Genomic DNA, 27843 nt, shown 5'->3' with positions numbered 1-27843 from the left:
GTCAATTGATTGTGACTTTAGAGGAACTCTACTAATCAGCTCAAGATCACCCCATGATATTTCTGATTATGTCCATATGTTCTAGTTATGTGTTATTATATTCATCCGGGTGTTAAACCATTTGTTCAGTTTACCTGATAGTAGAAAATGCAGCTTCTTACTAACTGCATCTTCAGTTTCTCACTTGGACATGACTCTTGGAAGACTTAATTGCATTTTAGGAACTTCAAGCAGGATTTTTTGGGGGGTGTTTGGGGTTGGTTGTTTGGTTGGTTTTGTAGGGTGGGTTTTTTTTTTTTCTTTTACATTCATGGTAATGTGTTTTCTCCCTTGAGGGTGATGTTTAATTTTTTTCCCCTGTATTAATACTGTAATATTTGAAAGTGGATTGTAATGACATCTAACGTTTTGTTCAAATTGTACTTCAGGCTGAGGTCAAGCAAACAAACAAAGCAATCGTTATGTTTTTAGCATTCTTTTTTTAATGAGCACATTAAAATCTACTCACAGCTACACGATCAGCTGTGAAGAGAAGGGAGAAACATGGAGCTCTGAGTAGCACTGTCTTTTTGAACCAATTTATGGAAAAATAATAGACTAAAGGGATATGTAAGGACTCTGGTGGGAAATAAATGGCATCATGTTGTTGACGGAAAGGGTTTTGGCGTAGGGCTTGTTGTGACTGTTACTGTGGCTTAGAAAGGAATTTCCTACAGACTGGACTAACCATTAAAAAAATGTCTCTACTTTTAGGAGTTCAAGGCATACAGTGGCGTCTTCCCGGGGAAGATGTCTTTGACAATGAAAGCCCGTTGTCTGGACAAAAGAGGAAGTTTCTTTAAGGTAAATGGGATATTTATACAGAACATAAAGGACATGGTTTTATGTGAAATGAGTGCTGCAGAATGCACAGTACAGTCTGTGATATGTAGCAAGCCTTTTCTGTAAAACGGGAAGCACTTTCTTAAGCATCTCTTTTTACAGGTGGTATTCATGGTTAGATTACCACCCAGTTGTTTCATGTGTATATCACTTTCCTGTACACCGAATAGAATATTTAGTGTAAAACAGCTTGTGGCTTGCTTTGCTGCTAATGCTGAGAACTTTATTATGCACAGGCATAAAATTATTAGAGCTTTCATAAACTGGATTTGTGTAGCTTAAAGTTGTGGTACAGGTTTATGATTTCCATTATTGGATTGAAAATTGGTTTCATTTCCTTGCCTATTTTAAGAAAAATTGGTGGGAGCTCCTTGTTTCTGTGTAATCTGAACACTCAAAAAAAATACTGTCTTTGTATTCTCAATGTATATTTCAGTCCTTTTTGTGTTTTGGTGGTTTTGCTTTGTTTGTAGGTTTTGTTTGGTTGTTTTTTTTTTAAAGTCTAAGTGCATCTTCTTTGAAATCAACACGAAGCTGGTGCTGAGCTCACTGCCATACTCAAAAATGCAGCAAGGCAGATGTCTGTGTCTTTGGGTGCCTTCTTTTAAAGGAGTCTAATGCTTTCTCCCTTAAGATACTGAGCCCAGCTTCCTGGATGATACAGGCACTGAAAGCTGGTAGTTCTGTTCTGGCATGGATGTGCTTATAGAGAGAAAATGGAAATAATTCCATCTACTGTTTCTGTGTTCTGGGGGCTGTTTTGAGATGTCGTGTGGCTTACAGCACACCTAATACAGCATATTCCAGTGAGAAATATGTTTCAAGTGAGAGCCCTTCTGTCTCCCCTCAATTCCATTCCATCACAGAATAGAGTTGATGCATGGCAATGTACAAAAGGGACCAGGAAGGCAGGATGCAACATATGGTCTCCTAATGCCCCTGGGAAACACCTGGGATTACAGGCATGGGTAGAGAGGCCTCTCCAGACTTGAGGTGGTACTCAGAGATGCAGGGAGGTAGAGCCCTCTGTTGAAGCACCTTCAAATACTCCCTGGAACCCTTTAGAAATGCATTTCTCCTTGGGTGTGAATATCTGATTTTTGTCCCGCTAACCTCATTATAGCTGGAAACTGGAACCTTGAGAACTGCATGAGAAAGGACGTACTTCAGATTCACTGCCTGCAGTCATTAGGTTTCGTGCATCTTATGTGATCATCTTCACTTCTACATAGTTATAAATCACTTCTCTGTCTCTGGGAACTTCTGTCAAGGATTAAACTTGATGGCTTAATTTTGCTTTTTCCCCGTGTTTCCTGCAGAGTTAACTTGCATGATTGGCCCCAGATTTGCTGAGCAGTAGTAGCTTAGCTCAGGTGTGAACAATCACACTGCAAAAGCAAGCATGGGTTACAGTGTCCTCTCTCCTGCCTCCTGCTCTATGTGATGTTTGTTAAGGCTTTGGGGGATCAGTCAGAGGGCTTTCAGGAGTGCAGTGAGCTTACTGTTTTCTAGGGGAATGTAGGAACATGTCTTGGTCTTTTTATATGACAGAGACTGACTTTGGAGAACTGTCATCTTTCAGGTTGGCATCACAAAAAGCAGAGGCGCAGCAGGAGTTATCAGTACGGTTTTCAAAAGACGACTGAATCCCATTAACTTTTTTTTCATTTATGCATAATGGAGGAGGTCTGGAGACAGTGCTGAAGTTAATTGTAGAGAGGGCTGTAGTTAAAATTTTCTTCCAGAAAAAGCATTAGTTGATCTGAAATGTAGTTAACAAAGCCTTCATGTGCACTGTGTGAGTACAGCTGCAAACGCCATATACTTGTAGAGAGCAGGACAGGGAGAATAGTGTCCAGGCAGTGCCGCTGTACTGAAAGCATGCTGACCTATCAAACTGTGGTGTCCTGCCACTGGCCAGGAAGATATGTGTATCTTTTTGATGTGAGGAGGAGAGTAAACTGTCACATAGACCAGCTTGGCATCAGGGTTGAATACAACAGAGTTGAAGTTGTCTGTTCTGCACTAGAATTTTGCTTTTTATATAATGCCAGGGTTACAGTGGCTGTCTTGCTGGGCAAGGCTTTGCTCTAGGGAGCAATCAAAATTTACAGGTGCTTCTGAGCACTGAATTAACTTACCTTGATCGCTTCCCTTAGAATATTGGTTGCCTGCTGTAGCTTCTTCCAGTGAAAGATGCTAATACTTGCTGCCATCTCAGCTTATATTAAGAAAAAGCGTACTGCTTTTCTTTTTCTAGTACTGCAGCAAATGTGATTGATCATCCAAAGCTCTAAGTAGTGGCAAGCAGCTGCCACTTTACTGACTGTTCCTAGCTCCTGCCTCCTCTGCTGCTCCCAGTGCACCATGCTCTCCTCACAGGTCCCATGCCACATGTTGCAGGTGTTGCTGTTTCCATTCCCTCTATTCCTCTGGGACAGAAATGCCATTCTTCTGCTGCCTGAATCTGACCATAATGTTTGGAGGGGTAGGGGGTGGGGGTGGGTGTTCTAGCAGATGATAAATACGCTCATGATAGATTACAGGCAAAGGGGAACAAGCAAGTGGTGGCTGGTGCCTTTAGCACATGGAGAGCTATGATGAGTGCCGGTGCAGTGTGCAGGACCAGTTTCTGTGTCAGCAGCTTCATAGTACTGTTGTAGTGACACAGAAGCACATTGAAGTGTTTTTCATGTGTGGCATGTTTTCTTTATCTTAAGGCAATCTTACCAGGCCAACCTTTAGGAAACAAATGATCAGTGCTGCAGTGACAACATGTTTTCCTCTTTGGCTTGCCCAGAGCTTCATGTGGTCAGCAATAAACAGGGTCTTCTGGAGACAGGAACCACTTCTCGGTTTTGCAACACACCTTTGTTACATCTTGTATCTCATAAGCACAAACATTATCCTTGTTTGGCAGTCCACAGGCATATAGGGAGAAAGGTCATATTTTCAAGTCATAGCAAGCAACTGTCTCAGTTATGAGGAGTATTTCTAGGTTGTCACTTACGTGTGTGCTGAAGGAATCACGATGTCAGTGGGACTGTAAGCAAGTGCCCGTGTCATTTTCTGCAGGCTTTTGGTATCTCCTTGTGTAAGTAATTCTTGTGTGGAACATAGATGCTGGAATAGCTATTTTGTGTGCCTCCTGTTCATGATGTGATGGCTGTAGCTACTCAAAATTATTATGAATGCAGTATGCTGGAGCAATTTCAAGACACCAAACTCTTAAGGCCATAAGAAACATTGTCAATTAAGAAACTAAGGTTGTCCTAAATTTTCCTAAAGACAGCCTGACAGAGGAATGGCCTAAAGAATACTGGGAATAAAAGATGCCTCGAAGCTACCTTTTCAGACCTCTCGCCATCGCTGGGAAGTTGCACTGTTGGACCACCGTTCTGAACCTACAGTGTCGAACTGGAAACTGCAGGCAGTCAGTGTATCCAGCCTGCGCATAGTGTAGCCGGTGTCTGTGTGTGTGCATTTGTGTGTACAGCAAAATTACCTTCTCTTTCTTTCCCTCCCCCACATGCGTAAAATTGTGACAACTTACATTTGCTACAGCTGGATGGGTTAGCAAAGTAAACACTTGGCACATCAGATTTTTTCAGTTTACATTATTTTAATTTGCTTTGTCTTGTCTGTGTTTAGGAGACCTAGTAATTAAGATATAGCCTTTTACCCATGCTGACCTGTACTTCAGAATGCTGTCCTACATACACAGACTGTGTAGTATACTTCTGCATAGGGCTCTCATGTTGTGCTAGTTACTGTACAGTTGCCCAAGAAACCTTCAGCATGCTGGCATGCAGTTTCTCAGGGCACTTAAATCTAAAAAGACTATCTTACCACTATCAGCAACATTTATGAGAAAATTCATTGACAAATACCAGTGGGAAATTCCAACTTTACTTTTCTTTCTGGTTCTTAAATAGTTCCCATTGCTGTAGCTTCTAACCACCCCTTAGTTTTTTCACATTGTTTTTTTTGATGCTTAGTACACCAGGAAAACAGTATTGTCCCCATTTTACAAAGAGCAAAGGTCTGTAGTTTTATAGGCTAAATTCTCTGGAGTCTTTATACCTTGCAATTGATGAAGGCTCAGAGGCAGCAAGTAGTAAAAATGAAGCAAAGATGGAGTTAGGCTTGGGTAATTCTGGGACTGAATAGTTTGCCAGTGGTTACAGAGGGAGTCTGTGGTAAAGCAAGGAACTGCATGTATGTCTGACAAACATCCTTTTTACTGAACCATCCTCCTTCTCATTAAAATGTTCCAATCTTTATTGAACTGGCATCAGAGGTTTTAGACCATTGTCCTGGTTTCAGCTGGGATAGAGTTAACTGTCTTCCTAGTAGCTGGTACAGTGCTATGTTTTGAGTTCAGTATGCGAAGAATGTTGATAACACTGATGTTTCCAGTTGTTGCTCAGTAGTGTTTAGACTAATGTCAAGGATTTTTCAGCTTCTCATGCCCAGCCAGTGAGAAAGCTGGAGGGGCACAAGAAGTTGGCACAGGACACAGCCAGGGCACCTGACCCAAACTGGCCAACGGGGTATTCCATACCATGTGACATCCCATCCAGTATAGGAACGGGGAAGTGGGGGCAGGGATTCGCCGCTCGGGGGGACTGGCTGGGTGTCGGTCGGCGGGTGGTGAGCAATTGCACTGCGCATCATTTGTACATTCCAATCCTTTCATTATTGCTGTTGTCATTTTATTAGTGTTATCATTATCATTATTAGTTTCTTCTTTTTCTGTTCTATTAAACCGTTCTTATCTCAACCCACGGGTTTTGCTTCTTTTCCTGATTTTCTCCCCCATCCCACTGGGTGGGGGGGAGCGAGTGAGCGGCTGCGTGGTGTTTAGTTGCTGGCTGGGGTTAAACCACGACAACCATTAAAGCTTTTCTGTCCCAAAATCAAACATAAGGTAAAACTTTGTTGCTTACTGATGAATAAGACACTGAATAACGTTAGAGGTCTTGAGAATTCATATCTCACTGTGCAAAATAACCAGAAATGGCAGCCATGTATCAAAATATTTGATTGTATTCAGACATTTGGACAAGTCCAGAAATAGCATTCCCAGTTTGGCTCATCTCTGGCGCTTTGCCACCTTGTCACACAGGGTGCTCTTTGAGAGTTGCTACGCTCTGCTTATCGAAACAGGAAGGAACAGATGTGATGCCAAAGAGGATGCAGGTCTCCAGAAAGAATGAAAAATGAGATGCTGGCAGGATGGGGGGGGGGGGGGGGGGTGGTAAATGCTGAGGCTCATTTGTCCAGTCTTATACTGATCCTTGCTGTCTTCAGCCCGTGTTCCCTTGCCAGATTAGAAGCACTGATCTTACCTTTTCCTCTTTAGCTGTTGTAAATCGTGGGGCTTTGAAACATTCTGCAGTGGTCACCTTGGCTGACTCTATCAGTGCGCTCTCAGAAAGATGGCAGTTTTGTTAATTTTCTGTACAAGCTTATTTACATTTCAACACAAAAACCAGGAATTCAGTTGCTGTGCAGTGATGGATGAGTGATTTTTCTAAAAATGGCCTGAAACAGACATCAAGTCAAAGCCACCTGTTTTTCTCTTGGGACTGGGAAACTCTTCATGAGTTGAATGAGTAAGAAAAAAGGTGACTGTAGCTCCTTGGGAGTGTGTGTTGCTTCTAGTGAACACGCTTGCTCTGATTTTTGCTGCTTATATGACATCCTGAGAGATGTAAAACATAAAAATGGAATATATGTGTTCTGGTGAGAGAGCACTGGGGAGCTGAGATATGTTTGTGGACTGTATGTAGGAATTACATTGTCACCCCTACCAGCTTCTAAAAGCTGAGATCAGTCTTGTTGAATGAGGAGTCAGTTGGCAATAAGCATGGCGTGATATGTTGTGAAAGGAAATGTTGTGGTTTAAGATGTTTGCATTTCATTATTACATTCATGGAGTTTAGGAATGTAAACAGTTAGTAAATGGGTATTTGTGGCAATCTAATGTTTAGGATAGGTTTGGTTAGGGAATACTGTACTGGGCTGCTATGTGAATTCATGCTGAGTCATAATTATTATTTGGGTTTACAGTGGTTGTATTGTAGCTTCTTTTTAACTTACAGAACAATGCTTTATCAGAAATAGACTCCAAAGGAAAAACATTAGACACGAAAATGGCTACTTATCATGCTATATAAGGTCTCCTTTTAATTTTGTGGGTTTTTTAAATGTTAAATAATCTACCACCTGAGAAGATGTCATACTTTCAAATACATTTCTTTTCATGTAAACCTCTTTTTTCTGAAGTGTAGCAGGGTAATATCTATTTCATAGTCATAAACAATCCGCTACAGATTTCTTCAGATTACTTTTTAAGTCTTGGGGCTCATACATGTTGCTTTATGCTAACAGGGGCCTCTGGCAAATATATCCATCCACTTCAGTTGTATTTTCCTTTGGAAACTGCCTCTTATGGTCTTGATTTCAAGCCTGTTGAAACCAATGGGTGAGTTTTCCCATTATTTCCAGCAAAATAGGAATCGCACTCTTTGTGAATAGAGAAATTTGTTGGACGAATTCAAATATTCTGAGCCTTCCACTATGAACAAGGCAGCCTTCTGCTGCTGCTTGTTTTCTCAGGGTTGGATCTAATAATAGTACACACCCAGGGTCCTTCCTGCATTTTGTAGAAATGGATTATTAACAGCTCATCTTGTATAATGCTAATCATGCAAGCATCATGTACACTGTATAATGACCAGAAATTTCATTGATCCTAAATACCTCAAACTATGTCATAAAATCAATGAGTATACCTTATGTTATTTGACAAAAAATTATTTTTCAGGTGCTGTTGTAACAGTATATGTCAGTTAATTGCAAGAATACCCAAATGATGCAACTCCAAAAGAATTTTTTTTTTTTTTTAAATCAGGAGAAGAGTAGCTTTTTTTTTTCCCCATGAAAAAGAATTTAAGGAAAATTCATTGCCATTTGCAAAAAATATTGGCAGTTTATTAAAAAAAATGAGGTTTTTATTCCTGAAGATAAATGTTTTAGTTCAGGTGTGGTACCTGCTGGTAGCTGATGAGTCAGTTTGACTGCAGAGTGTGTTCTGTTCTGGGGGACTTTGTAGGTCAGGTTCAGGTTTGATGCTAAGCACTTGACCTAGTTGCCTTGTCCAGGATGTACTGACTTTTCATAGGCTAAGGGAAGACTACCTTGTGTCATGGAGGATATGTAGTATACTCAAGAAATTTGGCCTTTAGAAGAGAAGGTGAGCATAAGACTGCTTGAAATGTGCCATTTTGTTTAAGTTCTCTTTAGAAAAACAAAAAATAAAATTGCTAAACACATAAAAATTCCTCTCAAGAAAGACAGTTTCTGGCAAGTTCTCTTCAAGGCAGACATACAAATTAAAAAGTGTTAAGATTACAACGTCTTCAAGATAAAACTGTTCTGCAGTGCTTGCCTTATGCTATTCTGATTTAAAGTGTTAATAAGTTAAAACCCATTTAAAAATATTTGTTTTCAAGAACTTTAATCTTATATAAGCAAGTACCTTTCCCAGACAAAGATGTAAAAGGCAGTTGTGTTAGAGGCAGAACATGGCAGCCATATAAAAATAACTGCAAATAACTTCCAAAGGTAAATTGAATGTTGGAAAGCATCAGAAAACATACTGCCATGGTTAGCTTTTAGGTACAAGTAAACAAAAGAAGCGTGATGTAGGAAGGTTGTACAGTATTTAAATTCTTTTGCATTGTAGATCCGTTCCATCTTCCAGGGTCAAACCGATATATGAAATGATAGCGTGAAGTGTGGAGTGTCAGCTTGAATTTTTTAGCATGTTATTGTGCTGTTAGTACAAGTTGGGTTAGAATTCTTTGCTGTAGTGCCCAGAGATTTTGTTTTCTGGGAGGGAGTTGTTTTGTGAAATTTTTTTTTTCTCCCTCCCCCCCCCGCCCAACTCTGGTCAAATCCAGTTAACACAGTTAAGTCAGTTAACAGCAAGGTAGCAACACAGCAAGGCAGGTGTTGAGGCGGTGGCTGAAAGCCCATGGATGCTTCTGTGGAGAGCTCCTTGTATTCTATACTTTTCAGGGAAAGATGCTGAAAAATACTTTTGTTGTGCAAACCATTGGCCTGTGAGCCACTTACTCTCTGTAAATGTGTTGGAGAACAGGGCATGTTTGCTGCTGTGATGGTTCTTTATGGCTACAACTGGTCTTGTGGGTGCAAAGACTAAGGTGATGTTGCCCATGAAGAGGAGCTACTTCCGCAGAGCTGATTCATCCTGTTGTGTCTAGCAGCTGGTTCATGGGAAACAGCAGTTTAGCTTTCTTGCAGTTGCTAGTATAGGAAGTTTTGCAGGGAAAGAAGTCTGGGCTGTGGTGCTGGCAGCTTATGATTCAAAAGCAGCTGCTAATGGAACAGAGGGTTGCTCCACTTTGCTTACTGTTTCCCCTTTCTGTCTTTGAAGCAGAAGCACATGCTTCTCATGCTGCTTCTCACGATACCTAGTGCCTCTTTATCTCCAACCAGCTGCCAAAGTCTCCCCCTTGCCATCTTTACAGCTTCTCTGAGTTATGGACAAATCCACTAGCCGCTGTGGTGGGGTGTGCGGTCAGCATCAGGCTGGCTTCCCATGCCCAGCCTGCAGACCACCACACGTGAGCGTTCCTGAGGCATCTCGGCTCCCTCCCTCTCCTCGAGTGCAGGTCCGGGGAAAGTAAACGCTGGGTAGACTTTGGGAGTTAGGTGGAGCATTGACTCGCCTTCCTCTTATTCCTGATCAGCTTCTCTGTTTGGATGGTTGATTTATTTGAAGAAGCCAGGGAATTGCCAAGCAGTCTGTCTCCTGCTCTCCATTAATCTTAAGCAAGCAGCGGACGTTTCAAGGAAGGCTGTTGAGACACATCTGTTGCCAGGCAGAGCTGAGAGAACCCCTTTCAGCAGTTTGATGATAATCCCTTGAAAACGAATAGATGGTCAATTCCAGCTTGATTGTTCTGAGACTGACTGTCTTTAAGATGCTTGTGCGATTGGCCTTAGGTTTTACCATGCTCCATGCAGTGGAAGGAGCTGGGGGTGGGGTGATTAATCTGGTTTTATGCTCTCCCTGGGCCCTTTGTGATCGCCCTGCAGCGGGGGATCAGACAGGGTGACCCGCACATGTAGCACTGGTGTAGAGTTACATTGTTAATTCAATGAAAAGGCTGCTCTGCTGACCTTATTCAATATTGCATATGGCAGAGCTCTTGCCTACAGTAGGTCTGTTTCGTTAACAGATTAAATCCTTGAATAGTGTTTAACAATATGTTGAACTTCAGGTAATGATTTCCATCACGAGTTCCTATTTTAAATGGTCAGATATAGTTGCAGATCATTGTGAATCAGTTGCCATCTATAATGAGACTCCAGGTGCTGACTCATGTTGTGTGCTGGTAGCCGACTAGTGGTGCCTTCCTTCTGAGATGGTTCCATGACAGGAAGCCCTAATATACTTACAGCTGGCTAAATTGCTCATATTCGTGACTACTTGGTGCTTGAAAAACTTAACATTCTCACAGTGAATAGGGAGCATCTTCAGGAAATACTGTGATTTAAAACTAAAAACTGAGCCTTGCTTCATCCGTTAGAAAAGTTAATGTTTTAGCTGTTACTGCAGGATGAAGCACGTAAGGTGGTTCTGTTCCTGAATGTAGCTGCATTCATGACTCCACAGACAATGTTAGAGCCTTTGTGGCTATCTGGTGGGAAGAGAGAAAAGGCTGTAATCTGTTCAGTTCAAATAATAATTCAACTCTCAGTTGCATTCAGGTGCAACTTTGGAAAGGTTTTAACATTGGCAGAGAGTTGCTGCAGCAATGAAGGGCTGCACACTACCTTATTGCAGCAGTTGGGAGGTTAGGAGATCTGAAAATACTAGAAACTTCACAGTAAACAGAGAATGAATTCCACTTTACTCATTCAGCTGCCAGAGAGACTGGGAGGATTTAATTTGAGAAACCTACTGTTTGGTGGCTAATATGGAAGGTGGAAACTAGTGCCCAGTGTAGCTGGGAAGAGAAGGATATTGCCTTAATTTAAGTCCATCTACTTAATCTAAAAATTCAATATCCTGGCACTAAAGTCAATTACAATTTGCAAGTCTTATGTTTGCGTACTTGAAAAAGGGGCTAAGTTGAAACATGTTGCTCCTGAATGGAGGACAGAAAATATAGGGCAGGGAAGCGCTGAGATGTATGCCAAGATATGTAGGTAAAGGTGTGAATGATAAAGGAGTAAAAAAAGCAAACAGAAGATTGTGCTGAGCAATTACAAGCTGTTTTAAGGAACTGAAATGAAAAGCTTCAGCAGAAGCAGAAGGGATAAGAAGGCTACAAAAGCTGCAGAGACATAGTAAGACTTGCATCAGCAGGGTTATATCTTATTTAGCAGTAACAACTTGTATGGTTGGTTGACTACCTCACTGCACTTAGCAAACCTAAGACTGGGGAAATTTAGCAGGTACTTAAAAGTGAGTATTTTTTTCTTCTGTTTGACACTGGAACTTCTTCTCTTTAATAAAGCAAGCTCTTGGCTGTGTTCTCCACTGTGAAGTGCCGTCAGTTATGAAATGTGATTTTAATCCAGGAAGAGGAAATCCTAATTTAAGTAATTGATAGGCTGTAATTAAACCTGGAATGGATTTTGTTCACCAAAGGTGTGCTCTGGTGTCACACCCTGTATTTAAAAATGGCAAATTGTGTATTTCTTTTCAAACATATATTTATTAGGGTTTTTTGACTTGTGTTTTGTATATCTTGATACAAATAACAAGAAATCCATTGTGTCAGAATTTTAGAATGTCGTTAGTTATTTAACACTAACTTTAAGAGGGCACATTCATGTTTGAAACTGGTTGAATAGTTTTAAGAGTGATTATTGTAGCTAGAGACTGTAATGGATTGCTTATCAGAGATTTAGGCCTAAGAGAATTGATCCTTCCACTTCTACTGCTTAGCCAAAGCTTGGAAAAGAAATGCAATTTTCCTGTCTTTTTACGCTTGTAGTCAGCTTCTCTGTTTTGAATTCATTGACTGTTGAACTGAATTAGTGAATACCTCTCTCTCTACAGGTACAGAAGGATTACTGTGCAGAAGGATTGCTGTTAAAAAAATTGGCTAAGTCTATCAGCTGCAGTTTGGGTTTGTAGCCAAAGAATTTCCATAGATCAATTGCTTTCTTCTTTAAAACTTGAACAGCAATCCACATGATTAAAAAGTTTATTTAAATTTCATTTGTTTAATGGTTGACTCGAAATCTTGGCATGGCTTGTCATAATTTCAGGTGTTACTTTAAACAGAAAATATTTTATTTAAATATCCTGGGAGTTGTTTCTTAGACTGTCACGTGCACACACCCACTCTGAATACAGTGCATGGTAGGGGTGTGCAGCTTTTTATTCCCTGCGGATAGTTGGGTTTGGGTTTTTTTTTTTCCATTAGGATGTATCAGCCCAAAAGCATGTTTCCTGCTACCAAGTAGATGGCTGGAAGACCTGGGTGGTCTGAATTCCAGAGGTGTCCTGGTCAGATTGCAGTTTTGGGTGGCTGATTCAATTATTGGCTAGTTTGGGGTACCTAAACTGGGGTGTAGGTTCTGTGTTCCAAGGTCAGCACAAAACAGCCCAAAACCTGGGCTATTTGCTAGGGTGGCTGAGCAACAGAGCATGATTTCACATTGGGGCTGATGAGATCTAGTGACTGGCTGAAAGGGGCAAACTACTACTAGCCTGGTGCTGTCCTCCGTTTCTTGGTGTCTGCTCTGGAGCTTGTCTGGCCCCCTCTGAGATTAGATTCAGGTCATTAAGCCAGCAGAAAACTAACAAAAATACAAGGTGAAAAAGTCTTCCAACCTTTGAGCAAGCTGAAGCAGCTAACAGGGCTAGATGAACAGCCAAGCCAGCCCAAGGGAAGAATTGGAACCTCCCTATTTGGGGGCAGCACAACATAGTGTGAAACTCTCCCTCCATCAGGACAGTGAGAATTGCAGCTGTATTGCATTTCAGAGGATTGCAAGAATAAATATATTAAGGATGATGATGCTAAGGCGGTAGAGGCTTTAAAAGAGAAAAAACAATGCGGTGTGATCTGCAAGATGCAGTCAGCCGTGTACTGGCTAGAGCCAGGTACTGCTCTCTGAGCATCCAGGTCAAAGCTTCCCTCTAAGGCGATGCTGCTGCCCATAACCACTGTCAGATGTGCATGATGATGCAATGGCTTTCTAGTGAGGCTCATCTGACAGCAGTGGTATGTGTATTTTTCACGGTGTAAAGCCAATGTGGGGGCTGGATTCATCCCTTATGCAGAAAGAGGAATGAATTTACCCGTGCCTAGGAGGTGCTGTTTCATGGGCGTGCTGAGTGCCGCAGTGAGGTGCAAGGCTGCTCCGTCAGGATGACGTGGGTTCCTCCTGCTGCTCTTTGTCATGGTCAGGAAGGCATTGCTCACATCTTGCCACAGTGACTCAGGGGGTATTTGAGAGTCAGCAGGTGGAACATCTTTGTAAACTGTGATGCCAGTGGTACAGTATGGCTGGGAGCTCTGATCTTGACAGAAAGAAACCTATGGTGTGGATGTAGTAGATGGTAATTTATTCTCACTTAAGGTATATTTAATGGTGTTGGCCTGTTGTAAGCAGAAACTGAAACTTCTTTTGAATTGATTGGAATAATGCTGCACAGCAAAGGAGGGTGTGAATTTTTGAGGTAGAGGAAAACTTCCAATAAAACAGTATAGGAGAATGTTGCCTGCAATTCTTTGAAAATGCTGCTGTACTGAGCTACCTAACACTAGTGGGACTCAGGGTTGTGTCTTGTGGGTGACTATGAAGACTGTTCTAACTTGGACTGGAAAGCTGTTTTTACTTCGTCTGCCAGGGTTATTGTTTGTTTGTTCTGAGGTGTGGGAGTGGTGGTAGAGAAGGTGGCATCACTGCAAGCCTTTTCATTAGGTTTCACTACAGGTAGGAGAGAGGGAATACTGCCAGGGTTTATATACTGTCATGGTGCAGTGTATCAAGCAAACTTGATGCAGTTGCTGCAAAGAATGTCCAAGACAGCGTGCTTTGCAAACTTCATAGTTGGTTTCTGCTCAACAAAACATTTCCCAGACATCTGGCTAGCAAATGCTGTATTTCTCAGGATACAGCCCTAGTGCTAGTCTTGCCTGCTTTAAAATGAGTTCTTGTCCTTGTGTCCAAAATTAGGATTGTGTTCCACCTGAGCTGAAGTGTTACAAGGCAGTTCTCTTTTAATTGAGTTGTTCTGTTCGAGTGCAGTCCAGGACCTAATGTGAAAAGCAGCCACCCATTTCCTTCTTGCTTTGTTACTTTTCATCTACCACAATGTCGTAATGCTGGCTTAGTGTCCCTTCTGAAATAACTCTTGCAGACGGAACTCTTCTAATTATATCTTTTTCTTTTTATTTGAGAAAGGAAATGCTACAAACGATCAAATAATTTAGTTCTTTTAAGCTGCTGTATAATATGTTGAGGCTGCAGGTTTAATATATTCAAATAAAAAAGCTGGCCAACCTGGAAGGTTTTGTACTGGCATAAAACAGGAATTATTCTTCCTCCAAGAATGATTATAGGTGGCCCCAACCCTTACATTTTCCTTTGCAAGGGGAAGTCCAAATAGGATGCGATTTAAAAAAAAAAAAAAAAGTTTGTGATCTCTGGTGACTAAACTTGCCCGGGCTTCTTTTCCACGCCTCTTCCACTCACTTGACGTCATACTATTTTTGTCCCTTTCTAGCTCATTGACACAATTGCCTCAGAAATCGGAGAACTGAAACAGGAGATGGTACAGACGGATCTCACAGTGGAAGATGAATCTGCTGATTTGCGAAGGTGATTAAAATGTTTATTTTCATAGTTCCTGGAGGTGTACCATGACAGGAATATTTTCATTGTGCTCTCTTCTTGGGTGACTTATGTCCTAGCACTTTTCGTCCTAGCAACATAGGGGGTGTAGATTGTCTTGCTCTTGATCCAAGGAATTTGTTTTTGTGCAGGAGGAGTGCCCAGAGATTCAGTTGTTCTGTGTATGTGCCTTAATATCTTCTAAAAGCAACTGAACTTCTCCTTCCTTGTTACAAATCTTGGGTACTGATGAATGTCTAAAGCAGGAAACTACTAATGTTATTCCCATTGTCTATGGCAATGAGCTTTGCTTTCAGGCTGTAAAGACTAAAAATGTCCGCTGCTTCAAGTGGCTCTGTGAAGATTCAACATACAATAACATGACTTATTTTAGGAAGTAAAATATTGACTGTTGGGAGCTGATACTTATGCGGGTTATGTGTTTAAGTTCATTTATATGTGAGTATCTTGCACATTAAAAAAAAAAGTAAAAAAATTAAGTAGATGGGGGCATTTCCTTAACTTAAAATTATTTGAGATGCATATTACAGTGCAGATAAAAGTTCTGGCTTTTTAAAATAGATCATGCCATGTAGGTGTGGGCTGTGGAAATTTGTAATGTTAAAGTTGTACCTTTAAGTGGGCATAGTGGGACCCCAGCATTTTGGCTTTGCTATGGCTGTTGTGCTTGATTGGTGATGTCTGTTAAATTGACATCTGGAGGATATTCAATATTTTAATCATTGTGTTAACAAGAGAACACATTTTTATACTTATTGTTGAAATATTTGTTGCAAGAGGAAAGCAACCAATGCAGGTGTTCTGTTTTATCTGACTGCACAGTCTGGGCCAGCTCTGGAGCTGGTAGGTTTTGTTCTTCAAGGCAGTGAGTTAATGAAGTGGATGATAAATTGTTATTTAGAATTGCATCCATGTTTTTTAGCTTTTTTTTTTCTTTCTATAAATACTTTTGAAATGTGCTAAAACTTACTACAATATGTATTTAAATTATTTAAATAAAACATTGAGCAGCACCTTTGTTGCCCAAGTGGTAAAGAACATGAGACAGCTGAACTAATTAAAGTCCTTGGCTATGCCCCTGGTCATGCATTATTCAAGTTTTAAAGCTTTTGAAGGCACAGTTCTTTTACAGGGGTGGGAAGGCTACTTTCTCCATTTTGGTGGATTCAGCTAATTAATTTCAACAATTATTAGCTAATTTTCAGTTAAGAAGAGGCTTCTTGTATCTTTGAATACACCATATGCATGAAAGACTTAAGATCTATTGGTTCTAAAATCCTGGTAGAAACACTTAGCTGGAAACAGTCAATTAAATCTCCCCATTTTACTGACCATGGGGATTTTTTTGTACTGACTTTTTTAAATGAATTTTTTTAACTGTTTTTGTTAATTTTGAGTGCAAAATATATTTTGATTAGAATATATAAATAAAGCTAACATAAAGTGAATTATGCACTTTCCATGACTATATAACTGAATTCAATTTCATATTGAAATAATAGCCATCCAATAAAAAAGAAATTCATTCTTTTCTGTCACTTTTAAGATGATAAATGTAAAATATGAAATCTGAATAAATGAATTAAGGCCAATTTTTGTATGACTACATAAATCTAAACTGTGTGCTTCTATGTAAGGAAGAAGTATCAAAGTTGGTATAAATTATATAATTAGTTGTGCACTGATATCTTTTGTTTATATAGAACTACAGAGCAAGATTACAGTAATTTCAGCTAAGGTTTTCCAGAGTTCTTATTTAAACTAGACTCCCTACAAAGATGTCTTTACTATCATAGCTTTATTTCTTTGTAGTTAATTTAAAACTTCATAATTAATGTAGGTTGCTTTTATTATTGTGTGTTCTGCTCTTCAGAAGTTGGTATCATGATGTGGCATTTGAATTTGCATCTAGAGAAATTTGAGCTAAAAGGAATGTCTATTTGCCTTGCTCATTTTTCACCTTAGCATATATCCACATCTCCCAGAACAGTTTTAGAAAGGCAGTGGTTGCAAGAGCTCTCAACTGTATTCAGAAAAATAAGTGTATGAAATAGTGTGTCTGCAACTTTAGTGGTGTGGTGTGTGGTTTTGTGGTTGTGTGGTGACTTTCAGATTTATGCTCCTCCCCCAGTTATATTTTGGACTTGTCTCCCCTTTTTACATCTATGGCCCAAGTAATATTGAGAATGATTCAAATAACTGGGCCTACAACTTTGGCTTGTAAGCATGTAAAAGCCAGGCAAAAAAGAGGCTTGTAAAAATGTGTTTTAAGTGGGATGCTCATGCCATCTGTTTCAGTATTCCATGGTGTTTGATGCCCGGACTTTTTCCCAGCACAGGCATATATCTCAGTAATGCAAATGAATGGAGTTGTCAGAAAAGGGCATAAATGGGATACATTTCTGACCTGCACTGTACTGGTGACCTTTGAAAGGGTAACTGGAGAGCTTCTGCATGCAGTGGCAGCCCAAGTCCACGTAGGGTGGGGGAGCACATGTGATGTGGCTGGTGGCATCCAGGTGGTCTTTTAGGAGGTACTTGGACTCCCTTGAGGGCCCTAGGACCCCTGCATGTCTGTTGTCTTTGTCAGTGACGGTGAGGGGGAAAAAACTCACTGCTGTCCCTCTGTAGGGAAGGCTGTAAAGCCCCAGTCTTCCTGGAACATTTGGTGCCTGTGAAAGATTCAGGGATGCTTTGCTGGTGGTGGCAGCTGCTACAGTGTATTCCCTTCCTGCTCTGTTAGTCACCATGACAGAAACAAGGGCAGAACTTTGCTCCCTCCCATATGTTTTGCACTGAGCAGCCCTCACACCTGTGTCTTCTGCATTTTTCCACAGTAGTTATTAAGTAGCGTTGTCATCTGTGTCTTGCATGGTGAATTGCTTCTGTTACTGTTGACAGGTAGGCAAGTATCCAGCAACCTTTTCCCCAGCAGCTTTGTCCTGTCCCTTCAGCTGTAATGGGATGGAGAAGAAAATGACAGACCAGCTGCTGAGGAATGGAGATAATGCTCAGTAGAGGCTTTATGCCCTCTCCCAGCTGATGCTTGATAGGCTAGGCTTGTGCGATTAAGGCCTGCTAGATTGCAGGATTTACAGAAATCCAGGCACTTTTGCAGTGGGGAATCAAACTGGGTTAACTGGGGGGAGCCTTTGGTGGGACTGGACCAAGGTTCACGCTCATCTGAAATTTTAGAAAGATTCACTTTACCTGCTTGTTGCTGTTCTAATTGTCCTTGTGACTGCGGAAGAAACAAGGAATATTCCTCTCTGCTGAGTAACAATGGAGTGGGAGAACGATGAATCTAGACACAGAACTGTGCTTTGCAAACCTTTGCACCATGGCAAAGAGTTGGCAGCAAGGCTTGCTAAGTTGCATTACTGGGGAGATGCTGAGCATCCTACTGCCATGGGCAAAGAGCAGACCTGTTCTCTCTCTCTCTCCTTCCCCCTGGGTAACATGATCCTGGTGTGCAAGTACCCTAAAAACAGAGGCCAATCCAGGCAAAAAATGGAGTGAGGAAATGTGGATGCATTCAAGTGCAAGTTAGAGTCCTTATCTTCATTATACTATCAAACCTCATCTCTCACTATGACCCTCCTCCTGGCTAGTGAGTGCATGGGGGATGATAGGCTAAACCCAGGGTTGGTCTTTCATTTGGGCTGATAACCAGTCTTCTCCATAGTGTGGGAGCAGACTGAATCCCTCAAATCCTGATGGTCCATCCTACAACTCCTCTCATGCCCTCAGAAGGGTGGGTAAGCTCCTCTACAGAGGGAGGTGTGTGTGTAAATCGTACAGCAGCTGGCTTAGTTTAATTCGACACAGCAAACCCATGTAACAGCATTGGTCATCTTGAGAAGATGTGCACGAAAGCTGGATGCACCTTTGCTGTGTCCGTAATCCCAAAGAGAGAAAAGTCCATTCCTCAAGCCAGTGTTTGTCAGTGCAGGAGGTTGGGGAGACTGGCAATAGTTTCAGAGAGCAGATTGGCTCATTATCCAAAGTCCCACCAAAAAAAAAGGGAGAAATGTTAGAAGTTTAGGTTTTACAAGGTTAGAGCAAGAGGCATAGGTAGGATTTGAGACCAAAAGAAAATTGCAGTAGCGAGCAGGAGGGCAGGAGCATTTGCTTTGTAGATACAGGATCGAGGTGTATGTTATAGCCCCGTGGGTATAAGGGAGAGGATGATCCTGGTTACAGGCTTCAACCTGTTCCTTGTCCTCTTTACTGTGAGCTAAGTCTAATCAGGATGCAGCACAGCATTGTTTGTCTTGGCAGTTACCTCTATTTACTTCCCACGTGCTTATGGGTTTTCTAAAATCTAAGGAAACTTGCGTGAATCGTGTATTTTCTTTAATTCATTGTGAGTTGCATTGAAACTCCTCTCCCACTGTAGAGGAACCAGTGTAGTGCCCCTGCATTAAAGTAGACCATCCATGGAGGTTGATTTGTGTCTTGATTTTGAGTTTAATGTGAGCTAGTCAGATTGTCTTTTATTGGGAATCACTGTAAAAAACCAAAACAAAACAAAAACCCCAAACAACAACAAAAAAACCCCCACCCAAACAAAAAAAAAAAACCCAAACAAACCCCCCTGAAAACCTAAAAGTAAAACCAGGAGAGAAATTTAATTGTTGCATAATATATAGCATATTTTGCTAGTGTTTAGGTTACAGCAACTTCTTATTCTGTACACTTGAATTAATCAGGTGATCATGAGGAATTCAAATGGTCCTTCTTTCCATGCGGTTGTTTCCAAAGAAGTTACACACACATCCCAGTCTCAAATAATTTTACAGTCTAACTTTAAGATGTGACAAATTTCAAGAACTCCCATGTGTCAGAGTTTGACTGTGTGTTTAGTGCCCACATCATTAATCAAAATAATTTTAAGAATGAAAAACAAACTCAGACTATGATGCTCAGTAGTGCTAGACCATTGCAAATAGGCTGTCAAAACAGACTAATGGACTTTTAACTGCGTTTACCTCCTGGACCTTGGGAACTGGCTTCTCATAGGTTGTATGTGGTTTGCCAGATATGATTTTTCCAAACTATGCTCTTGCCAGAGTTCACCAGGTCTGATAGTTCTCTCTGTCTCTTTCTTTATTATTTGAATAGGAAATAATTTTTTGAAGTGTTGTTTGTTCCTAGTTTACCTGCCTGCAGATTGCAGTAACATACTAGTACTGATCTAGCTGAGGTGCATCGGGGTTGTTGTGGTTTCAGCCCAGCCAGCAACAAAGCACCAGGAGGCTACTTGTTCGTTGCCTCCCCCAGTGGGATGGGGAGCATAAAACAGAAAGAAAAGCTCATGGGTAGAGACAAGGACAGGGAAGGATCACTCACCAGTTACAGTCATGGGCAAAAAACAGACTCACCTTGGGGAAAAAACAACATCAGTTTAATTTACTACCAATCAAATAAAAACAGGATAATGAGAAGTAAACCCAAAATCTTTAAACACCTTCCCTCCACCCCTTCCTTTTTCCCAGGCTCAACTTCACTCCCCATTTTCTCCACCTCCTCCCTCCCCCAGTGGTGCAGGGGGACAGGGGAATGGGCGTTGGGGTCAGTTTGTCACACGTTGTCTCTGCTGCTCCTTCCTCCTCAGGGGGAGGACTCCTCACTCTTCCCCTGCTCCAGCGTGGGGTCCCTCCCATGGGAGACAGTCCTCCACGACTTCCCCAATGTGGGTCCTTCCCACAGGCTGCAGTTCTTCACGAACTGCTTCAGTGTAGGTCCATTCCATGGGCTGCAGTCCTTCAGGAACAGACTGTAGGCAAAAAATTTTTCCCTTGCAGACATGTTCCCTCTGCAACATGTTTAGTTTCCACCTCTTGACCGAGGAATGAAAATAAGTTATATCTTGTTAAGCCTGCAGCCAGTGTTGGTATATAACTTGCACTTTGCCACAGCTATCTTTGATTTGTAACATTGCTAACTGGCTCTGAAGGTGAGTGGAAAGTTTCTGAGCAATACTTACTGGAGGTACAGCTCATGAAAACACTTTTGTGATTCATGATTTGACTTTTGTGGAGATTCATACATTACAACGCTAGGTTCTGCTGGGACCATGGTTGAAAGGGGAACCCAGGATTCCTATTGTGGCATTTTCAGAGCCCTGTCATAACTGATGTAAACACTACTTCCCTTCTGAACACAACATGTTTCTGTGTATTTTGGGCCCCTTGAAGGCATACTGGCAGTTACTAACAGCTTTTGACACTCGGGGAGGGAAGATCATCTGCATTTTAGATGCCTTGCAAATCTAAAAGGCATCACATCATAAATAAGCAAACTGAGAAAGAGGACAAAAAGGAAGGGAGAGGCACACAGGTGATCTGGTAGTGATAACTGATCAAAGTAGTGAAAAGTTTGAGTGATTGTGCCTGTTCTTATCTGATCATGCAGTGAAAGTTCTCTATCCCGTTTACTTTCCTTTCTAGCCCTGTCCAGAGATGCTGCAAGTAGCTGACCAAAGCTAGAAAAAAAGCAGTTTGGTTGGTTGGGGTTTTTGTTGTTTGGTTGGTGGGGTTTGTTTTGGGGTAGGGTTATTGGGGGGGGAAAGCAGATTTTTGTGTTTGGTTTTAAGCATTCAGTGCTCCTGTGCTTGTGAAGTCTCTACCCACTTGCTCTGGGTACAGTAACGGGCAAAATGAAGGTGGTAAACGCTGCTAATGATGTTTACTGCCTGTCCAAAAGACGAAGTTGAGAAGAGCTGTGAGACAGTTTGCAGTGGGGAAATGCAGCTGCGTTGCCCTCTGCTGCTCAGGGCCTCTTCTGCCATCAGAAAAGGTCTGTAGGGAGAACACAACCTCTGTGCCTGATGTCTTAGCGGGTCAGATCTTGAGCTTGCAGGGCATTTTTGGTCTATGCTCAAATATTGTCATCAGGAAGCTGTTACCAGAGTAGCTGTTCTGTAGTGATTCCTAGCACTGGAAGAATCACAGGATGTACTTCTAGCTCAAAGATGAGGAATTTGAACCACCAACACATGTGCAATTGTACTGGGTGTTCTGTATTATATGAATGATGGCAAAGCTTTGCATAACAAAAGGAGTTCTCAAAGTGTTCCATTTATTTGGATTTTTAATGCATAACAAGTATCTATAGCCTCCAAGAACTGTACTTCATTACTGAGTTTAGCAGTAACTTTAGCTGCTCTGCCCCAAGTAAATTTTAACCTTATACTAGTTTGCCACATTCACACTTAGTTTAGCCTTTATTCCTCACATAGGAGTCCATCCAGAGCCAAAGGAATTAAGAGCATAAATATGCAATTCCTTACTTGCTTCTGATCCTGGGAAGTGTAGTACTAAAATGTGAGGTAAGGACCTTTCATAATAAAATGGCAAAAATGTAAATATTTAGAGAATTTAGAGCATGGCCCATAAAAAAATTACCACCACTTAGGATGATTTCTTAGTGAAGCTGTGCCTTAGGGAGGGTTATTTAGGGCATTTAACTTTTTTGTCCTTGTCCTTTCCCTTTCTCCTGACTGAGGTCTCTGACCACGCATTAATAGAGGGGAATGAAGATGGATACGCAGCTGTGAAGATGACTGGGCTGGTGGAGCAGAGACGGTAGTCTGGGGATAAGATGAAGTGATGCTAGTTTGTGGGTTTCTGTTGTGAAAATAATCCACAAGCAAACAGAGAAAGTGCTTGTGTTTGGTGCAGTGATCACCAACAGGTAGTGAGTTGCTCCGTTGTCAGAATATTGAACAGATTTTTCTGGCAGGCAGGACAGAGGAAGATTTCTGTAAGTTGCAGCTTTTGCAATCTATTTGGGAATAAAAATTTCTGAATTGTGTAAGTACCTTTGAAGAGAAGCTTTTCCAAATGTGAACATAAAGAAAGGAGGTGAAATGTTCAATTGATCACATATGCATATACACCTGTATCTGAAGAGACTGCTGAATTTCAACAAGCTAGAAGAATGCTAAGGCTTATCTTAAAGCTAGCTGTTAAGTTGAGGATAAGTGAAAGAAAGAAATTTTATGGATAAGAGAATTTTTGTGTCTATTAATTATATGAATTCTCAGTGGGAGAAATACCAGTCCAGGGTGTCAGCAGCACCATTAGCTTTGTGATAACTCTGCTGAACTGAGTGATTGTTTATAGGAGGTTAGCATGTCTAATTTAATTTTTTTTTTAATTTTTCACAGTCTAGTAAAGGACATGGATAATGTCTCTCCTGAGAAAAATGATGTAAAAAGCTGCCCCCGGGACTCTGGATATGACAGCCTATCCAACAAGCTAAGCATATTGGACAAGCTCCTCCATACTCACCCTGTGTGGCTGCAGCTTGGTCTGAATGATGCTGAAGCCAGGGAAATTCTGCAGGCCCAGCCTCCTGGGGTAAGAAGTTACATTTCAATTTATTTGATGCAAGTTTAAAAAAAAAAACAAACAAAAACCAAAACCAAACAAACAAAAAAAAACCACAAAAAAACCCCAAACAAACAAAAACCCAACCCAACCAACATTCCACCCCCATTTCTTTTGTGCTTTGGATATCCAAGCAAGGGCTTCCTGAACACTTGGCAGCTGGACCAGTTGGAGTGTGACCCGTTACCTGAGCTGATACGTTGGGGGACTGGTTTGGGGTCCTCTGGAGCTGAGAACTAGACTGCTGCAATTACAGCTCCAAAGCTGGACCTTGCCAACCAGGGTTGTATGTAACAGATGTATTTCCTCCATAATGAGAAAGCAATTTTATCCTTCACTGGTGCCTGCGTTAAAGTTGCTATGATGGAAACCAGGCCCTGTCTGCTTGGATAAGGCTGATGGCATGTTTCTAATGCTGCCTCCATCCTGGTGCAGCAGGATTGCATGAATGGGCTGGTGGGACACAGGAGCACTCCACCATCAGTCTCTTCCAGACTCTGCAGCTTGACTCAAACCTTGGGATTTGCTGTGTGTTAAACTGGAGAGCTCAGAGAAGGTCATAATGGACTTGGTGTCATGTGTGTCTGTTATACAAGGATGAGACGCTTTGCTAAATGTTCTGCTGCCATCTTACACCAAGCCGTTGGTCGCTACTGTATCAGGTCCAAGTAAAATTCTGAGATGTTTTATGTAGATTGGAGATCACGAAGTTGTTCTGGTTCCTTTTGTCTATAATCTGTCTCTATTAAGGCATCTGTGATGAAGCTAAATCCATGTCCTTTTGCCTTCTCCACAACAGATATTTCTGGTTAGGAAATCCCCAAGATTGCAGAAGAAAGTCATCTCTCTGCGTCTGCCCAGTGACTGTGGGTCCTGCCTAAAAGAATTTGCAGTAAAAGAAAGCACATACAGTAAGTTGTGAGTTATGTACTTTTCAGCTATTTGTCACCCTGTATGATCCAGGAGCACTCTGCATTAGTGAAATGCACAGCAGAAGATACCCAAAGTCATGCAAATAGTGTCACAGACTGCCTAAAGTGCTCCCTGAGGAGGGCTCTGCGAGCGGGTCAGGCATATCCTGGAGAAGGGAGGATATACAGAAACCCTTAAGTCTGTGCTGGACACAACTGGAATATTTCTTTTATGTACCTTGCTGAATTCAGGACTCATTGATTATTATGGGTAGTTACCCTCTTCTGTAGAAGCACAGTCTCTAATCCTGTCTTCCGTTAATGAAATGTCCTTGCGTTTCCTTGTACTCAGGGGACTGTTCTTGGGTGCAACTATGTCATGAGTGTTCTCTGTCTACAAATTGGGGTGTGGTGGGGTTTTTTTGTTTTTTTTAAATGTAATAACTAGATGCATTTTAACCCTTTGGAACTGTTTCTGATGCAAGATTATTTTTTTTTCCTCCTTTAATTCCAACTATATTTGCTCTCTGTTTCCTGACAGAAATGAGCAAATGTTAGAGTTCCAGTCAGTTTCAAAACAATACTGCCCTCATCTCTTTAGAGGGAGGGTGTGAAAAATGTTTGAGAGAGAGGAATGAAAAAAGGAAGCTGCAGCTGGTGAGTTTATGTGGTGCAGAAGCTGCAAGTGGAGCAAATGGTTCATTTTAACAAGAAAGTGAAAACTGGAGAAAATCGGCAACAATTTCAGTTAAACTTCCCTGAAGCAGAGGGTCTATAGTTAACTTCTATTTCTATTAGTAAACTGAGATAATTTTAGTTGAGTTTTTTTCCTTTTTACCTTTCCCTTCCCCACACCCAGCAACAGAAGTTGATTCTATGTGTCTTGTTTTGGTTCCAGTTACAAATAAGGTATGGCAAAGAGAAGAGAAAGCTATCAATGATAGTTGATCTAAGTGGGATCTAAGGCTGTGTTTGTAGGCTTGTTAAACTAATGAATTCCCTCTCTCCCATCTAGAAAATAAAATAATAATATATTGTCTTTCATGAATAATATTTTACCACAAGGGGGAAGTATCTACTGATGTTTTTACTCACCAGTCATAACTGAGGTTTTAATTGTAGTCGGGGATCTGAACATTTGTCTTTTCTTAGCTTGCCCCCAGATGACCTGCATGCTTATTGTCTCCACTGGTAGCGTCTCTCTTAAAGAAATCCCTTTTTCTGGGCACAAAAATGACCAGGTTGACCTGTCTTTGAGTGTAAAGGTTGGATAAAAGATCAGTACCTGACTTAAGTTTTCCTCTGGTTCATGTGCAGACTTTATTGTCGGTAGCACTGGAACTTTGGCATGGGGAAGCTGGCCTTACAGCATGGAGTACTGACAAAATTATGCCTTCGCTACTCACTGAGAGGCGTTGCTGAGGTATCCAAAGCTGCTGCATGGCTTTTGGGTTTCCCCACCAAGCCCAGGAGTCTGCCTTGTTTCAGCCCAGCTGTCTGAAGCATCTGCAGCAGTGGAGGTACTCTCCTTGGGAGATGAATTTCAAAAGCATTCCTCTGCCAGTGAAGCAGTGACAGTGTGCGCACCACGCCAGCCGGAGATTCACCCTCGTGATCTGGCTTTTCTAACTCAGAGATGGGCTGAAGCAATCACAGACTTCACGTTCGCCACTTTGTAGAAGTTGTCTGAGGCTGCAAGAGGCTGGTGTTTGTGTACTTCAGGAACCTGTCTTACGCTACCGTTATATTTCATAAATGCTCTTCCTTCTGTTCTGGTCTCAGTCATGTCTAGAGGCAAAAGATCTAGATTCTTTCACTCTAGGAGCTTCTTCTGCTTTATCTTTGTAGTCATTGGGTGAGATTTGCCACTGGAATCAGAGAGAGCTTAATGTAAGTGAGGTGGCAATCATTTCTATGTCATTATTACTGTGAACAAGTATTTATATCAATAAGAAACAATGGTATGGAGCGGGGGGAAAAAAACGAAAGGCATTGCTTGTGTCTTCCTCCCCCATTGTGCAAGGCAATGGCATGAAGCAGAATTGTCTTGAGGGGTTTTTTTAAAGGGTTTTCAGGTTAAATGGTTTTCTTAAAGTGAATAAAAATTTATCTCCCATTAGGTGCTAACACATCTGGGGAGAGTAAATGGAATGCAAGAGGAGTAAATGAGAGATTTAAGATGAGATGTATTAGTACACTGGGCAAACAAAGCCTCAGTTATTGATCTATTATCAAAACATTGTGCAATTCTAATCACACTTGATCTGTTTCCCAGGAATTAGACCATATGTTTGGAATACAGAAACAAACCCACCACCAGGATTATCAGTATGTTCTTGAAAACACCTTTAGCAGAGAGATGTGCTCCTCCACACAGCTGTTTTCTCTTAACCAAACAGTAGCTAGTTTGATGGTGCAAACTTAGTAATTTTATGCAAAAATCTGAGATGCGTTTTATTAAGCTTTTCTAAGAAATGGTGGATAGATGTGTGATTCTTTCTCTCTTGTAACTTTGCAGCATTTTCCTTGGAGGGGTCTGGAATAAGTTTTGCTGATTTATTCAGGCTCATTGCTTTCTACTGTATTAGCAGGTAAGATGGTGTTATGTCCTGAGTTGCATTTGCTAGACTGTCTTGAAATAAAAGAGACTCTTGATGACTTGGGTCAGCATGATACTTATGTTGCCAATCTACAAATATTCCTGGGTAGTCTTAGAAGGTAATGGGAGAAATAAGAGATGAGAATTGGAAGCAAGTCTCTCTGTCTTATTTGGTACTGATTATTGGAAGGCTGGTGTTATGGTACCCACCCAACTGTGAGGTGTTGCCAAGTTGAACTTTACTTTAGTTGATACCTTGTAATGCTTTCTTAGCTGCTCTGTAACTCATTTAATAAGCACCATAAACTATCTTGCAATGTCCGTTTCTTGGAATTGCTAGTAAAAAGCATTTTTTGGAGCATAATGGAAAAATGTTAGATCACACTGTAGAATATGACAACCGAGATGTGAATCAAAATTGTGAACAACAAAAATGGCCTCATGAGCTTTCCAGTTATGGTTGCCGAGCTTGTTTTCCAGGTAGTATGCAGAGGAAAAATAGCTGGTGTTTTTTATCTTTTAAGTTGTTTTTCCATTTGACTTTAGTTTACTGGTGAAAACTTCCAGACTGATACTCAAGCCTTACATTTATCCACAGACAGGACATGGCCAAACTGCACATCTGCACGTTTTCTGAAGGAAGCGGGGAGAGGCAACTTTGATGGTCTTGGTCCTTTTACTGCAACGAAGTTGCTAATTAGTGCTGACAATGGTGATTTCTGGTGTGGGAAATGCTCACTAGGGATGCACTTAGGTTGCTGTGCTTACTGGTTTTGTTTGTGGTGGAGAAGCATCTAGACCCCCTTTGTTACAGGCCTCCATTTTGCCGAGCTGTACATGCACGTGATGAAAGAAATGTTTGTACCCCATAAGTAATTGGTCAGCATTCAGATGAGAAATGAGCTGAAACTGCATTTAAAAGCAGTTTAATGATGAGAGATGCCTTGGCTTGTCACCCTTTCAGTTCTGCACACTAGCCAGGCTCTGGTAAGTTCCCTTGAAGTGCCTATAGGGAGCATGCAGCAAATGTAGGTTTCTTTGCATTAGTTTATCCATTTTCTTTCACTGAAGGCTCCAAGTTGCTTCGCATTTGCTAAAAGTAAGCCCACAAACACACAGTAGCTTGTTGCCTTGCTCA

General features: G+C 41.3%; 1 protein-coding gene across 6 annotated transcripts in view; it reads left to right on the top strand.

Annotated features, from left to right (window-relative positions):
- Nucleotides 1–27843, top strand: part of RIN2 (Ras and Rab interactor 2) — an 83320-nt gene that overhangs the window by 30574 nt on the left and 24903 nt on the right. For 5 of the 6 annotated variants that reach the window (XM_052783848.1, XM_052783847.1, XM_052783845.1 and 2 more), the window contains exons 2-6: nucleotides 754–843; nucleotides 14672–14766; nucleotides 22973–23165; nucleotides 23995–24106; nucleotides 26625–26697. In XM_052783848.1, coding sequence (XP_052639808.1) covers nucleotides 790–843; nucleotides 14672–14766; nucleotides 22973–23165; nucleotides 23995–24106; nucleotides 26625–26697 — 527 coding nt within the window. In that variant the 5' untranslated portion in view covers nucleotides 754–789. The remainder of the gene's footprint in view (nucleotides 1–753; nucleotides 844–14671; nucleotides 14767–22972; nucleotides 23166–23994; nucleotides 24107–26624; nucleotides 26698–27843) is intronic. The other variant, XM_052783850.1, reaches the window with a different exon arrangement.

This window comes from Harpia harpyja, chromosome 4, assembly GCF_026419915.1.
Source record: "Harpia harpyja isolate bHarHar1 chromosome 4, bHarHar1 primary haplotype, whole genome shotgun sequence".
Classification (NCBI taxonomy): Eukaryota; Metazoa; Chordata; class Aves; order Accipitriformes; family Accipitridae; genus Harpia; species Harpia harpyja.
Note: the sequence above shows the minus strand (reverse complement) of the source record. Positions and strands in the feature narration are given on the sequence as shown.